The sequence below is a fragment of the Nerophis ophidion genome, linkage group LG07 (genome assembly GCF_033978795.1).
Source record: "Nerophis ophidion isolate RoL-2023_Sa linkage group LG07, RoL_Noph_v1.0, whole genome shotgun sequence".
In the NCBI taxonomy this organism is placed as follows: domain Eukaryota; kingdom Metazoa; phylum Chordata; class Actinopteri; order Syngnathiformes; family Syngnathidae; genus Nerophis; species Nerophis ophidion.
Window position 1 is genome coordinate 74,925,523 of NC_084617.1, and position 17,317 is coordinate 74,942,839.

The following is a 17,317-nucleotide window of genomic DNA, read 5'->3' on the forward strand; positions in this document are numbered from 1 at the left end:
GAAGGTATGCTGGAAACGTTTGGCAGAATTTTGTTTGTCGAGTCCAACTCAGACCTCTGGGTGGAAAGGCTGCTCCTTTGCATTGAGACGAGCCAGATGAGGTACCTCGGCAGGAAAGGATGCAACAAAACATGTAGTGAAGGTATGCTGAGTCTCGTTTGTCGAGTCTTCAACTCAGACCTCCGGGTGGAAAGGCTGCTCCTCCGCATTGAGAGGAGCCAGTTGAGGTAGCTCGGCAGGAAAGGATGCAACAAAACGTAGTGAAGGTATGCTGGAAACGTCTGGCAGAATTTTGTTTGTCGAGTCCAACTCAGACCTTTGGGTGGACAGGTTGATCCTTCGCATTGTGAGGAGCCAGTTGAGGTAGCTCGGCAGGAAAGGATGCAACAAAACGTAGTGAAGGTATGCTGGAAACGTTTGGCAGAATTTTGTTTGTCGAGTCCAACTCAGACCTCTGGGTGGAAAGGCTGCTCCTTCGCATTGAGAGGAGCCAGTTGAGGTAGCTCGGCAGGAAAGGATGCAACAAAACACGTAGTGAAGGTATGCTGGAAACGTCTGGCAGAATTTTGTTTGTCGAGTCCAACTCAGACCTTTGGGTGGAAAGGCTGCTCCTTCACATTGAGAGGAGCCAGTTGAGGTAGCTCGGCAGGAAAGGATGCAACAAAACGTAGTGAAGGTATGCTGGAAACGTTTGGCAGAATTTTGTTTGTCGAGTCCAACTCAGACCTCTGGGTGGAAAGGCTGCTCCTTCGCATTGAGAGGAGCCAGTTGAGGTAGCTCGGCAGGAAAGGATGCAACAAAACGTGTAGTGAAGGTATGCTGGAAACGTTTGGCGGAGAACTCCACTTGCATGTCGGGGGATCCGGAATGGGCTGAATTTCATGCTTTTGTTAGTGAAGAAGCTGATCTAAAATGTAGTCACAAGTTATGCCCTTTGCCAGGAATGAGTTAGGCAATGGAAGGAATACCTTGAGGCTCTTTTTTGCTGACATCTTTCTTAAGAGGAAAAAGCTAAAGGACGTGAATACAGACAAGTCCACCACTGTGGCTGCTGAGGTAGGCCCTGGAGGTGTGAGAGATTCACCACGAAGACCTTCAGCTCTAGATGTTCTGGGACTGTCTCTCTAATATTGCGTGGGAAGTAAATACAGCACCTCTGGATTGGCAGACAGGGGTGGGTTCCAACTACAGGAGATCACACTCCTGAGCCACCATGGGAAAGGAGGTGCAATGTGATTTGTGTCCTGGCATGGAACACTGTAACACCTACATGCCCTTGCGAGAGTACTAGAAGGTTCCAGCTTCCAATAATGCCTTTCCCAGTTTCTGTTCATTATTGTTTTCAAGATAATTTCCAGGCACAGCCAAGCTGTAGAGGATATTTAGTTTTTGGGCCATTAGATCTTGTCTCTATGTGCAGACACCCCAACTGTGAAGCACCTCCCAACCTCAGGCCACGGTTCTTAGAACTTTCAAAAGTTGGAAAGTCTTGAAGTGGGGTTTAAGTTTCTCAGGTTCTTCTTTACAAGGACAATGGGCTCGGCCAGTGGACTGGTGCAGTAATGTGTTTGCTGAATCGGACCAGAGTTCTTTCTCCACATTGAGAGGAGCCAATTGAGGTGGCTCCAGGGACGCCTAAATGGTGAGTTGTTCCAGGCAAATATTCATACTTACTTTTCATGCTTTTGCCTTTCAAATGATCCAATAGAAATATTGTATTTTTCTATTGAGTGACCATGCATGTTTCTTTTCACTGGTTGAAAAATAAACAAGGAATAAAAACCAAGACGAGACCGATAGTTCCAGTTTTTAATGTAATTTCCAAAAAGCAAACCGGATCCACATGCATGGCAAAGACCATCTTACTTGTGTTAATACAGCACATTTATTTTGTGTGCCTGCTAGTCTACATGCAGCTAACTGGACCTGATGGCACGGCATAAACCAAGTGCTTGCATAAAGTTACGTCACGGAAGCCATGAAGGCACCTCTGAAGCCAACTTCCTAGGAGGCGCTCACGAGGTAGAATGAACTCTGCTTCCACCCGGTGTTGTTCAGACTTTTACACACAAAGTGAGTAAATGTTTGCGTTCGTATACAACATCCTGTCTCCTGGCAAATGCAAAGTACTACTCCAAAGCCTCTTTAATACCAATTCCTGATTGGAGCGGCTTGGTACTGTTGTTGGCTTAGAGTGCCTAGATCTCCAGTGGGTAATAATTAAAACTCAGTCCTTCTGTCGGGGGATCGACTGGACTTGTGTAGGGGGTCTGAGCTGCTATGGAATGCTAGAATGGTCCTTACACCATGACTAAGGGGGTAAAAAAAAAAAACTTTAACACCTAAAGTCATTTAAACCCCTGGGCAGAGGAAAGAAAATGCTCATTCAAAACAAGCTGGACCAGCACTGTTGACTATTGCCACTAAAACTAAAAAAAACTACAAAAGAATAAATAAAAAAAATATGACTACCTGCATTGCAGAACACTACATACTCAACTTTTGGAAACAACCTGAATGAAGACAAATGTGACAAACATTTCAAGTAGTCCTTGCAGGATTCACTAAGACTGTTTAACAGTTCCTTCTTATCCACCAGCAGTTCTACACACCAATTAAAGTGACCACAAAGAACAAAACAAACACGGACTTTCTTTTTTTATCGTATAAGGCCTCTTGTATCTATCTATCATCTACAACTTAAAAACAACAAATAAGGGCTTGGGCTACTGTTTTTTAAAGAAAGAAATTATATCGAAAAGTGTGCACAAACAAGTGCCATTTATCTTTTTTTAATACGACACTTTTACAGTAGCATTGTTTACCTGAGAAACCAGAGAACACCTAAACCAGGGGTTGGGAACCTTTTTGGCTGAGAGAGCCAAGAAGCCAAATATTTTAAAATGTATTTACGTAAGAGCCATATAATATATTTTTAACACTGAACACAACTAAAAGTGTACATTTTTAAGTAAGACCAACATTTCTAGAGTATAATAAGTCTCTTATTCTTTGTAATAACGTTGTTATTCTGAAGCTAACTGTGGAGGGGGCGTGGCCTGCGGGTCTGCAGCGAAGCGGGGTGTTGCCAGGACCGGCCTCGAAATCAGCGACAGGTGTGTAAATTGCCCACCTGGGCCTTGTTGAAGAACCCCCAAGAGGACTAGCCCTACACTAACCAATAATAAATCAATTATTTCTTACCCTTAAAGTAACTTCCTGCACAGGAGCGGTAGAAAAAAGGATGGATGGATTCAAACGCATGAACATTTTTGTATTTTTAACGTTATTTTTAACACTGTGATTACAAGTGGAATTATTCATTACTTATCGTGTTAAGCAGTGTCAGCTCAGATTTATCCGAGAGCCAAATGCAGACCTAAACTAACAACCTATCGGCTGCCCCCCTAAAGGGAAGTGAAAAGACATATTTGCTAAATAATCACATCTTGCATGGTTAGCAAAGTGGCAAAGTTAACTACCAAGTATAGCAGTGTTTCCCACTCGTCTAGTTTTATTTTATTTTCTATACAGTCACAAATACATTAGGCCTGCTACAAATAGACTAGTTTGTATCGTAACCGGATTTTTTTCATTAATGTGAAACAATTCTTAGTGCTTGTGTTCCGACTTCTTGCCAAAGTGGTGGTCAACCAAGCCTAGCGCACGAACTATCTGAGTACAAAGAGGCAATATAACAACTATGCAATATAAAAATAGATCCCTATACTTTATCAAAATAAGATTTGTCGAGTGATATCAAGGATTCGATCGCGTTTTCAGGCATACCAAACGATTGTGCTCCAGACCCCATTCGACAGGACCAAACAGATGGAAACTGGGAAAAGCATGGAGGTCTACAACTTCTTTGTGTGTGGCCGGGTCGAGGAAATTGGTATCAAGATTCTCCCGGATTGTTTTTGCTCGGGTAAGGTTGCATTTTGTGATTTTACTTTGCGTCTACAGCACGGGTCGGCAACCCTCGGCTCCGGAGCCGCATGAGGCTCTTGAATCACTCTGATGTGGCTCAGCTGCATACTTGCTGACCCCCCCCCCATTTTTCCGGATTTCAGTGCCTCTCCCAGAAATCTCCCCAGGATAACATTGTCAGATTTTCACCTGGACAACAATATTGAGGGCGTGCCGTGATGGCAATGCCTTAAAACGTCTGACTCGACGCAAGCGACCGCAAGACATAATTGTTCAACAGCATCCCTAACTCTTCCGGGCTACATTATACACCCCCACCCCCTCTGTGCGTCGGTTGACGTGGGCGGGGTTTGGTGCTCGTGGGGGTGTATAATGTAGCCCGGAAGAGTTAGGGATACATGGGATTCTGGGTATTTGTTCTGTTGTGTTTATGTTGTGTTATTTTTGTCATTCTTGTTTGGTGTGGTTTCACAGTGTGGCGCATATTAGTAAGAGTGCTAAAGTTGTTTATATCACAACCCTCAGTGTAACCTGTTTGGCTGTTGAGCAAGTATGCCTTGCAGTCGCTTATGTGTGTCTGCAGAAGCCTCATACAACATGTTAATGGGCTGGTAAGCTGTTTGTTACGGTTGTAGAGGGCGCTAAACTCATTGTCATCATAGCACGCCCTTATTATTGTTGTTTGGGTGAAAACCAGCAGACAGTCGAGAGAATGGATGCTCTGAAACTCGGTAGTCTCCCGGAAAAATTGAGATGGTTGTCATCAAGCGGCATTCAAATAAAACTCGCGAGCCGCACTAATATTCCATTTTCATATTAAGGTGCAGGTCGTGTGTCTGAGACCCCTGGTTAATACATGGCAAAAAGCACAAAAAAAACTTTGTAAGCTGTGTTATTTCGTTTTAAATTTCAAAAAAGTCTTGTGGCTCCCATAGTTTTCTTTATTTTGTGAAACGGGTCAAATCGGCTCTTTGAGTGGTAACAGTTGCCGACCCCTGATCTATAGCCATGTTTGTTGCTGTTTTTGAGTAGTGTGATTTTCCCCGTCTTATCAAAATATATCTACAGGTGTCAACAGTGTGTATGTGCTGAAAGCTTCATTTATGATTGCTGCCTTTGGTAAAAGCTTAACTCTTTAAGGTTTTTGCTAACATTTGCTTTCTTTTATTGAGACTTGCAGAACTGGTGCTTTTCAAAACGCTCGTACCAAATATGTGTTTAAGAAATATAAAATAACATCGAGATAATACTTATATGGGAAAGAATAAACATTAAAAGTATATCTATCAAACCTTTAACGGAGTGATCACTGCAAACTCGTGCATTCTTCGACTTTGCTCACTTGGACGAGAGCAGACCTGGGCTCGTTAAGCTTTTCATTCCCAAATAATTGATTTAGATCTTTAAGATGGAAACTGTCGCTGCAATTATGACGTGCAGTGATGTTTTCTAATCACCCTAAGTCTTAAATTACACAAAGTATTTCAATGGTTGGAATCTTCGCTTTTGCAAGATTTACTAGTTCCTATGGTAATTTAATTACTTACTATGGTAATCTAATTAGTTACTATGGTCATCTAAGTAGTTACTATAATCAACTAATTAGTGACTATGGTCATCTAAGTAGTTACTATAATCAACTAATTAGTGACTATGGTCATCTAAGTCACAGCAGCTGTGTCAGGCACAGACGCGTAAGGAGATTTTTGCACCAAAGTTCTAAAGCTTAGTGATATATCAGATACTAGCTGGGGTTTGTTCATATTTCGCTTTGTTTGTTGCCATTCGCGTGATTGTAAAATATGTCAATCGAGAGAGGTTGTGACGCTCACATGTCAATATTCAGTGTTTAATCCGTCATAGTTAAAATTGTAAATTCCACCTTCTTTATTTTCATGAAGTGAAGTGAATTATATTTATATAGCGCTTTTCTCAAGAGACTCAAAGCGCTTTTACATAGTGAAACCCAATATCTAAGTGACATTTAAACCAGTGTGGGTGGCACTGGGAGCAGGTGGGTAAAGTGTCTTGCTCAAGGACACAACGGCAGTGACCAGGATGGCGGAAGCGGGAATCGAACCTGCAACCCTCAAGTTGCTGGCACGGCCGCTCTACCAACCGAGCTATGCCGCTATGTACATTCTGGGTGTCTCATTCAGTAAAAAAATGTAAAACTCCATTCCTTTTTTTAAGGTGGTCTGTCATAACGCTTTTAGCATTCAGACATTATTGTGTATTAGTGTTCCTAAAAGACACATTCTTTTCTCAAAAGGCAAAATAATTGCCCAGTCCTGGACTAGAGTGTGAGCTGCATGCTTTTCTCGTCGTTTCATAAAATCTTGCACTCTTCTGCCCTTTTTGATTACCGTATTTTTTGGATTATAAGTGGCAGTTTTTTTCATAGTTTGGCCGGGGGTGCGACATATACTCCGGAGAGACTTATGTGTGAAATTATTAACACATTACCGTAAAATATCAAATAATATTATTTATCTCATTCGCGGAAGAGACGAAGAAAATGTCAGGAATCGTCACACACAGGTCAGGAATTACCATAATATGTTAGGTTAACATAGCAGTTGGTTATTTATGCCTCATATATCCATCCATCCATTTTCTACCGCTTATTCCCTTTCGGGTCGCGGGGGGCGCTGGCGCCTATCTCAGCTACAATCGGGCGGAAGGCAGGGTACACCCTGGACAAGTCGCCACCTCATCACAGGGCCAACACAGATAGACAACATTCACACACTAGGGCCAATTTAGTGTTGCCAATCAACCTATCCCCAGGTGCATGTCTTTGGAGGTGGGAGGGAGCTGGAGTACCCGGAGGGAACCCACGCATTCACGGGGAGAACATGCAAACTCCACACAGAAAGATCCCGAGCCTGGATTTGAACCCAGGGTTGCAGGAACTTCGTATTGTGAGGCAGACGCACTAACCCCTCTCCCACCGTGAAGCCATGCCTCATATAACCTACACTTATTCAGCCTGTTGTTCACTATTCTTTATTTTTTTTTAAATTGCCTTTCAAATGTCTCTTCTTGGTGTTGGATTTTATCAAATAAATTTCCCCCAAAAATGCGATTTATACTCTAGTGCGACGACGTATATGTTATTTTTAGGGGTGGGCAAATGAATGCGTTAATTACGCGTTAACTCATCAATCTATTAACGCCGAATATTATTTTATCGCACATTTGCGTATGTTGTTTACATGCTTTTATTTTGTTAACGCCTTTTCTTAACAAGACGGCGTCGCCCGGACGGGCTTCGGCGTGGAGGGGCTCTTGGTAAAGATGGAACATTTGGCAAAAATACCGGACAATTCTGCAAATGTCATGGCTGGCTTACAGCGTGGTCACTCCGGGATCACTTACGACCGCCAGACAATTCTGGATGTGGATAGATCGGGCCGTTTTGGACTGAATGACGCGTGCTTGCTAGACCGGCTAGCTAGCATGGGAATACTTTGCCGGCTACATCCAGCGGCCTGTGAAGCAGCGGAGTATATGTGTTGTCTGTCTATTTATGAATAATGCAGACCAGGAGTGTTGGCTGAGTTCTTAACGTTTACTTTCAGAGCGTGCATATCACAACATACAAGATGCCGTCATGGCGACACAACCTATACCGGGCTACCGCGCATGCTCGTCACTCCTGTTGCATGCTGGGTAGGGTAGTTCTTTTTTTCCCTGGCTCATAACATCACAATATAGTACCATGTATATGATGCCTTCAGTTTATCAAAGCACCAAGCAAACAATCGGAAAATTCCCATCATATCAATTCCTAGATATGGTCGTAATTATTTTAAGTGCACTACGCAGAATAAACACAACATTATTAATATTGCTACTACGGATAATTTGATCAAAAATTCCCCAAAACAGCCCACTACCTATAATATAGGTTTTTTAAACATAAGATCCCTGATAAAAAAAAATGTTTCTGCTGTTACCTCAGAAATTGCCTGTTCAGATGTTATGATTGTGGCTCAGAGATTTGTATGTAGATTATATTTATTTTCCATAACAAACAAGATAACTTAAATACCCTGGCAGTGGCAATAAGCTTAAATGTTTGTATTTACATTTTTGGAGTTGATTTTCATCAAATATGCTATTTAACTGCTACTGTTTAACAAGGACTGATTTAAATTGTGTTTGCACAACAAATGTTTTGGTGCTTTTGTTCATGTGGGAGAATATTCCAATAAAGGTGCACTACACACTACTTTTGAATTCATTATTGGGCTTTGCGAATACAATGCAGTTAATCGCGATTAATCTGAGAAATAGTGCGATTAACTTCCATTAAAATTTATAATCGTTGCCCAGCCCTAGTTATTTTCCTTCTTTATTATGCTATTTCGGCTGCTGCGACGTATACTCCGGAGCGACTTACACTCCGAAAAATATTGTACCTCTTGAGAAACTCTGAAGAAACATTTATCCCTTCCGTGATTTGAACGGTTTGTACAGCCAAAAACAACACAAGCGTAGAGCATATATTTTTTTCTTGGAGAAAGGCTAACTGGCGCCGAGTACTCATTGAAAACAGAGCTGGCTTGACCACCACGAGACGAGACGTGTCGTCAGTAACATTTGAAACATTTTTTTGTACTAAAACAGATTCATGGACAAAATATTAGTTCAGGAGTATTTTTTAATGGAAAATAACTATTTTGGTATCTTCCCAACTGTGCTTCAACCAAGATTCGATCCTGGTACAAACATCTTTAAATTGTGTGCCACGGGAGTAACTCTAATAAAATGGGAACTGACGGACTCGCCAATGTCAGAACTCCAAGAGTTCAGGAATACTTTTGCGGTAAACTTTCACACATATCTATAAGTTGATATTTAAAATGCACTTTTCTAAGCAGAACAGCGCGTGCGCCAGGTTTAGGGAGTAGTTAACGCTGCCTCTTAACACAACTCATACGCACCTAGCCTGCCTATTTTAATGTTATGTTTAGCAAGGATTGAGACAAGGTTTTCCATTAGGTTGAGTTTTTTCTTGCCCTGATGTGGAATCTGAGCAGTCGTCGTAGCTTGTGCAGCCCTTTGAGACACTTGTGATTAAGGGCTATATAAATAAACTTTGAGACCAATCTAGATATTTGGGGTGCAATGTAAAAGTAGTCATATTCATAGTTTTTCGCTAGTGCATTTTCCATTTTGGTAGGGAATTCCCACACATTACAATGGAAAGAAAGGAAGTGTTTCTTGCATAGTGCTTACAAGTCGCCTCCACAAGCCTCAACTGTGAAAAGGTGAGGCGTGGAAGTGTGCAGCCCAGCCTTTGACAAGCGGAAGTCGTATTTAGCGACAGTGCTAATTTGCTAATTTGACGTCACTCAACTTTTATGGCAACAGATTGCAGTCCTGTGGGAAACACTACTGCTCCATTTAGGGTAGCCACCATTCTTATTGATCGCACTTGTTGAAGTGTTCAGCAAAGGAAATGGATGTGATTAATATCATTATTTCATCGCACTAATTTTGCCTTTGCTCTAAAGCAGGGGTGTCCAAAGTGCGGGCCGGGGGCCATTTGCGGCCCGCAGGTAGTTTTTTAACGGCCCCACGGCACATTTTAAAAATACCATTGAAAAAAATTTAAAACATAAAAAGTGGTATAAAAGAGCAAACGGGTGAAATGTAACAAGAAAATGTTGCAATGTTTACTCTGATAACACAAAGCTGCCATGCAGGCTGTTTCTTTCTTTAAAACATAATAATGAATCAAAATCAATGTCATTATGAATTATTGACCTATTCAAGGTTCCAATTACGTCACACTTTGAGATATTTTGGGGGAAAATTATGCATTTTTTGTGTTTGCCATATAAAAAAATGGAGCTGTTTTTTTTTTTTTAAAAAAGGGCCAAAACTGAACAAACAACAAACATAAACAACAATACAACTTATAATTAACGGAGAGATCTGAAGATGATCTCGAGATTATTATGTTAAAAGTAAACAGTAAAAAAAATATATAATTTATTTTTCAACACTTTTGGATCCCCAATAATTTTGGTGTGATTTGTTAAGTGTCATTGCTCAAAAAATAATAATGAATTAAAATCAATGGTGTTATGAGTTATTGACCTTTTTAAGGCTCCAATTATTATATAATTTCAAATATCCCACAAAAAATTTTATTGGGTGAAAATATTGCATATTTTGTGTTTTTTTTCTATAAAAAACAGGGGTTTCTTTGACAAAAAGAGCAAACAACTTAAATCTTCAAAAATGTTATATTGACAGAATGACGTAATGTTGATCTAGAGCAGGGGTCGGGAACCTTTTTGGCTTACAGAGCCATGAAAGCCAAATATTTTTAAAATGTATTTCTGTGAGAGCCATATAATGTTTTTTTAACACTGAATACAACTAAATGTGTGTTTTTTTTTAAAGTAAGACCAACATTTTTACAGTATAATGAGTCTATAATTTTTTTTAATAACATTGTTATTCTAAAATTACCCAATAATAAATATAATACTGTACTTCTTACCATTAATGCGACATCTTGAACAGGTGCGATAGAAAACGGATGGTTGGATTAAAATGCATGAGACTGTTTTATAATTTGAACGTTATTTTTAACACTGTGATTACCAGCGGAATTATTAATTACTTATCGTGTTAAGCAATGTCAGCTAAGATTTATCTAAGAGCCAGATGCAGTCATCAAAAGAGCCACATCTGGCTCTAGAGCCACATCTGGCTCTAGAGCCACAGGTTCCCTACCCCTGCTCTAGAGATTTAAAACTTAAAAAATAGTACAAATAATAATACTGAATAATTACACATTTTTTATATTTTTTGGGGACAAAAATCGCATGGGGACTGAGTGGAGGCCTAAATGTATATTTTTATACATATATTGTATTGGTTTTTAAAATCAAAAAACAATCAAAATAGCCCCCGCTTGCTTTAATTTTTGCAGTGTGTGGCCCTCAGTGGAAAAAGTTTGGACACCCCTGCTCTAAAGCATTAAATGTGGATAATTATGCAGAGTAAAAAGTACAACAGAGGCACACCTTCATCTCACTCATGCCTCCACAAAACATTTATAGTAAGTTTGTATGTTGCCCAAAACGCATCTAACGAGTATCAATATTTATTAACTATTCTTTAACAAGCTAAAAATGTGCATACAACTAAAATATGCATGAAGGAATCCCTAAATTATCGCCATAAGTTACATCCCAAACTATTCATAACACAGTCTGCCTCGATCAAAACAGTAAAGTTTACAAAAATATATATCAAAAGTTGGCTAGAATGAGCTATAAAGTGCACACTAGCACTACTTGATTCAGCCCAATGCTGTGGAAGAGTTCACTATGAATTGATAATGATTGGTTTCGTGTGAGTGTACATAATCATCATAATAACAGGGGACTATTAGTCACCACAAGCTGGTGAGCTTGGTTCTCCATTGTGTTGCTCGGCCAGCAGCCGCCTTTGTTGGCTCAGCTCTTGAAACGGGTCTGCTCACATATGTGGTTGAATTTCCTGAAAAGAAGAAGAAATAAGTCCACACCCTCTGATGGATCATGTTTAGCCAGGACAGATGAACCCAGGGGCAGGGGACTTGTCCTGGCTTGTCCACATGACAAAGACACATTGTGACAATGGCTCCATCTAGCGGTAAAATACATTAACAGCATGTAGCAAACCAGTTGTTGACTTTGAAATAATGAACTTAGCTGAATTATACTTCTGCATTTTGATTAATCGTGATTAATTGCAGTAAATTACTTGCCTGCATAATTCATAGTAACTTTTGTCATATTTTGTTACTTTAATGGACTTTTTTATTTAGTTTTTTTGCTCAAACAGTTCAATTTAAAGTTCTGTCAGGATGTATTTTGAAGTGAAACATGACATCTTAAGGCCTAAGCTGTTTATTTACATGTTTTTTTCAAATTTATCTTCGCTATTTGGGCTTATTGGACACTAATTAAAACAAAAACTAAGAATCATCTTTTGATATGATGTACTTATTAGTCCATTAGTAACAAACGTGTACTTCATGTTTAATGACATGTTAATTCTTATTTTTACACTTTTTCCCCCCCAAATTCCATCATATGTTATACTCTGCTGACAGCACCAGATGACAGTATAAGTGTCCACATAAGCGGCCATAAGACCCTAATTTAGTAGTTTACACAATTTTGGAAAAAAAGAGCTAAAAGGTGCTGTCCACACATGTGGCCACTAAGCCTTTAGAGCAGGGGTCGGGAACCTTTTTGGCTGAGAGAGCCATGAAAGCCACATTTTTTAAAGTGTATTACCGTGAGAGACGTATCATATGTTTTAACACTGAATACAACTAAATGCATGCATTTTTTAAGTAAGACCTACATTTCTAGAGTATCCATCCATCCATCCATCTTCTTCCGCTTATCCGAGGTCGGGTCGCGGGGGCAACAGCCTAAGCAGGGAAACCCAGACTTCCCTCTCCCCAGCCACTTCGTCTAGCTCTTCCCGGGGGATCCCGAGGCGTTCCCAGGCCAGCCGGGAGACATAGTCTTCCCAACGTGTCCTGGGTCTTCCCCGTGGCCTCCTACCGGTTGGACGTGCCCTAAACACCTCCCTAGGGAGGCGTTCGGGTGGCATCCTGACCAGATGCCCGAACCACCTCATCTGGCTCCTCTCCATGTGGAGGAGCAGCGGCTTTACTTTGAGTTCCTCCCGGATGGCAGAGCTTCTCACCCTATCTCTAAGGGAGAGACCCAAACTCATTTGGGCCGCTTGTACCCGTGATCTTATCCTTTCGGTCATGACCCAAAGCTCATGACCATAGGTGAGGATGGGAACGTAGATCGACCGGTAAATTGAGAGCTTTGCCTTCCGGCTCAGCTCCTTCTTCACCACAACGGATCGGTACAACGTCCGCATTACTGAAGACGCCGCACCGATCCGCCTGTCGATCTCACCATCCACTCTTCCCTCACTCGTGAACAAGACTCCTAGGTACTTGAACTCCTCCACTTGGGGCAGGGTCTCCTCCCCAACCCGGAGATGGCACTCCACCCTTTTCCGGGCGAGAACCATGGACTCGGACTTGGAGGTGCTGATTCTCATTCCGGTCGCTTCACACTCGGCTGCAAACCGATCCAGTGAGAGCTGAAGATCCCGGTCAGATGAAGCCATCAGGACCACATCATCTGCAAAAAGCAGAGACCTAATCCTGCGGTCACCAAACCGGAACCCCTCAACGCCTTGACTGCGCCTAGAAATTCTGTCCATAAAAGTTATGAACAGAATCGGTGAGAAAGGACAGCCTTGGCGGAGTCCAACCCTCACTGGAAATGTGTTCGACTTACTGCCGGCAATGCAGAGTATAAGTCTTATATTTTATATCATTTTTATTCTGAAGCTAACCAATAATAAATAAAATACTTCTTTGGCAACACTAGTGTGTGAATGTGAGTGTGAATGTCGTCTGTCTATCTGTGTTGGCCCTGTGATGAGGTGGCGACTTGTCCAGGGTGTACACCGCCTTCTGCCCAAATGCAGCTGAGATAGGCTCCAGCAACCCCCGTGACCCCAAAAGGGACAAGCGGTAGAGAATAGATGGACGGACTTCTTACCATTGATGTGACTTATTGAACAGGTGCGGTTGAAAACGGATGGATGGATTAAAATGCATAAGAATGTTTTATATGTTAAACGTTATTTTTAACACCGATTACTGGCGGAATTATTCATTACTAATCGTGTTAAGCAATGTCAGCTCAGATGTATCTGAGAGCCAGATGCAGTCATCAAAAGAGCCACATCTGGCTCTAGAGCCATAGGTTCCCTACCCCTGCTTTAGAGGTTCATCTTTGCACCGAGGTATGCATTAATCTGATCACCGTACAACAACCTGAACAGCCTTTCAGACAACCGTCCACGGTTAAGGTAAAGGAGCATAACAATTGATGGATTTATCTGCAATTATACAGTCGTGGCCACAAATATGGGCACCCCTGCATTTGTTGAAGTGGATCCAAGTTCTTTATCCACAATTCAAACAATCCTTCGTTGCCGTCTTTCATTATTTTTCTCTTCCATCCATGTGCAGGGAGGTTAGCTACAGTGCCGTGGGCTTTAAACTTCTTGATGACACAGGAACATTTAGATCTCTGGAGATGGACTTTACCATGAATTGATTAACGTGGACCCCGACTTAAGCAAGTTGAAAAACGTATTGGGGTGTTACCATTTAGTGGTCAATTGTACGAAATATGTACTGTACTGTGCAATCTACTAATAAAAGTATCAATCAATCAATCAATAGCCTTGAGATTGTCCATGCTTTTCTACAATCTTGCTTCTCAAATCTTCTGAGTTCTTTGCTCTTACGTATCTTCTCCATGCTCAGTGTGGCACGCACAACACAAAGGTTGAGTCAACTTTTCTCCATTCTAACTGGCTGCAAGAGTGATTTGTGTATTGCCAGCACCTGTTACTTGCTACAGGTGTGTTTAATCACAAAATAAAAGAGCATCAAAAGCTTAGAATACAACTATTTCTTACAATTTTGAAAAGGTGCCAATCATTTTGTCCAGGCCATTTTTGGAGTTCTATCTAAAATAATATCAGATTTGGCTTTTTTTTTGTGTGTGTTCCAATGCAAACAAAAGAAATAAACATGTAAATACCAAAGTATTTGTAATTTCAACAATTTACTGGGAGAAGTGGTGCATTATTTGACAGAAACGCAGGGGTGCCGATATTTTTGGCCATGAGTGTACATAATAAAATAAATGGGTTGTACTTGTATAGCGCTTTTCTACCTTCAAGGTACTCAAAGCGCTTTGACACTACTTGAATGAATGCGATAATTGTTAATCGTATTTGTGTTGTTCACCTTGACAGCCCTACTTTTAATTATAATAATAGATTTTATTTGGCTTCACGGTGGCAGAGGGGTTAGTGCGTCTGCCTCACAATACGAAGGTCCTGCAGTCCTGGGTTCAAATCCAGGCTCGGGATCTTTCTGTGTGGAGTTTGCATGTTCTCCCCGTGAATGCGTGGGTTCCCTCCGGGTACTCCGGCTTCATCCCACCTCCAAAGACATGCACCTGGGGATAGGCCCCTCCCACCTCCAAAGACATGCACCTGGGGATAAGCCCCTCCCACCTCCAAAGACATGCACCTGGGGATAAGCCCCTCCCACCTCCAAAGACATGCACCTGGGGATAGGCCCCTCCCACCTCCAAAGACATGCACCTGGGGATAGGTTGATTGGCAACACTAAATTGGCCCTAGTGTGTGAATGTTGTCTGTCTATCTGTGTTGGCCCTGCGATGAGGTGGCGACTTGTCCAGGGTGTACCCCGCCTTCCGCCCGATTGTAGCTGAGATAGGCGCCAGCGCCCCCCGCCACCCCAAAAGGGAATAAGCGGTAGAAAATGGATGGATGGATGGCCATGAGTGTACATAATGAATGCAATAATTGTTAATCGCATTTGTGTTGTTCACCTTGACAGCCCTACTTTTAATAATAATCCATCCATCCATTTTCTACCGCTTATTCCCTTTTGGGGTGGCAGGGGGGCGCTGGCGCCTATCTCAGCTACAATCGGGCGGAAGGCGGGGTTCACCCTGGACAAGTCCCCACCTCATCGCAAGGCCAAAAAAGATAGACAGACAACATTCACACACTAGGGCCAATTTAGTGTTGCCAATCAACCTATCCCCAGGTGCATGTCTTTGGAGGTGGGAGGAAGCCGGAGTACCCGGAGGGAACCCACGCATTCACGGGGAGAACATGCAAACTCCACACAGAAAGATCCCGAGCCTGGATTTGAACCCAGGACTGCAGGACCTTCGTATTGTGAGGCAGACGCACTAACCCCTCTCCCACCGTGAAGCCCCTTTTAATAATAATAATAGATTTTATCTGTAAAAGCATTTTGCATTGAGCAAATAACCTCAAAGTGCTACAGTGCTTTAAAAAAATAAAAGTAAACTACAACAGCCTAATACCGTATTTTTCGACTATAAGTAACAGTTTTTTTCATAGTTTGGCCAGCAGTGCGACTTGTACTCAGGAGCGACTTATGTGTGAAATTATGAACACATTACCGTAAAATATCTAATTATATTATTTAGCTCATTCACTAGGGGCGGTTTAGCTCGGTTGGTGGAGCGGCCGTGTCAGCAACTTGAGGGTTCCAGGTTCGATTCCCGTTTCCGCCATCCCAGTCATTGCCGTTGTGTCCTTGGGCAAGACACTTTACCCACCTGCTCCCAGTGCCACCCACACTGGTTTGAATGTAACTTAGATATTGGGTTTCACTACGTAAAGCGCTTTGAGTCACTAGAGAAAAAGCGCTATATAAATATAATTCACTTCACTTCACTTTAGAGACTAGACGTATAAGATTTCATGGGATTTAGCGATTAGGAGTGACAGATTTTTTGGTAAAGGTATAGCATGTTCTATATCAGGGGTCACCAACGCAGGTCGCCCGTAAGGACCAGATGAGTCGCCCGCTGGCCTGTTCTAAAAATAGCTCAAATAGCAGCACTTACCAGTGAGCTGCCTTTATTTTTTATTTATTTCTTATTTACTAACAAGCTGGTCTCGTTTTGCTCGACATTTTTAATTCTAAGAGAGACAAAACTCAAATAGAATTTTAAAATCCAAGAAAATGTTTCAAAGACTTGTTTAAATAAATTAATGTATTTTTTTACTTTGCTTCTTACAACTTTCAGAAAGACAATTTTAGAGAAAAAATACAACCTTAAAAATGATTTTTAGGACTTTTAAACACATATACCTTTTAAATTCCCTCCTCTTCTTTCCTGAAAATTTAAAATTTATAGCCCACTATGCTGCACCAAACTTTTGGTGCCTTGTTGACACAGAAAAGTACAGTGTTGTATGCGCAGCAGCTATGAAGGTTGCAAGCCTGTTTGGTTCAACCTATCTTTGTGAATCAGCCTTTTCTGACATGAACTCCATCAAGAACAAACACAGAACAGGCCTCACTGATGCACATCTGCAAGACTCACTCAGAGTTGCAGTGTGAAGTTACACAGCAGAGTACAACACACTAGATAACAGCATGCAATGCCAGGCTTCCCACTAACTGACAAAGAAACAGATAACAGATTTGGTGTCCAGTTCAAAGTGTGGCATGATTTATTTAAAAATTTGAGAGTTGACTTTTGTATTTTACATGAGTTATTATATGTACAAACATGGTGCAAAGTACTTCATGATTTGTTAAAAAATGTGAGTGGCTAGCTGATTAAAATGGGATATTGTGATTTCACAAGACTGTCTTAGAAGTGATCTTTTGAAAATGTTCAATTTGAAAAATGTGCACTTAGAGAAAATATAAAAATAAAATGTTGCATATTGA

The 17,317-nt window shown here is 41.4% G+C and overlaps 1 protein-coding gene across 2 annotated transcripts in view; it reads right to left on the minus strand.

Moving 5' to 3' along the window:
* Positions 1-1,795: 1,795 nt before the first annotated feature.
* Positions 1,796-17,317, minus strand: part of chfr (checkpoint with forkhead and ring finger domains, E3 ubiquitin protein ligase) — a 43,033-nt gene continuing 27,511 nt past the window's right edge. For both annotated transcript variants that reach the window (XM_061907116.1, XM_061907115.1), the window contains exon 18: positions 1,796-11,460. In XM_061907116.1, coding sequence (XP_061763100.1) covers positions 11,418-11,460 — 43 coding nt within the window. In that variant the 3' untranslated portion in view covers positions 1,796-11,417. The remainder of the gene's footprint in view (positions 11,461-17,317) is intronic.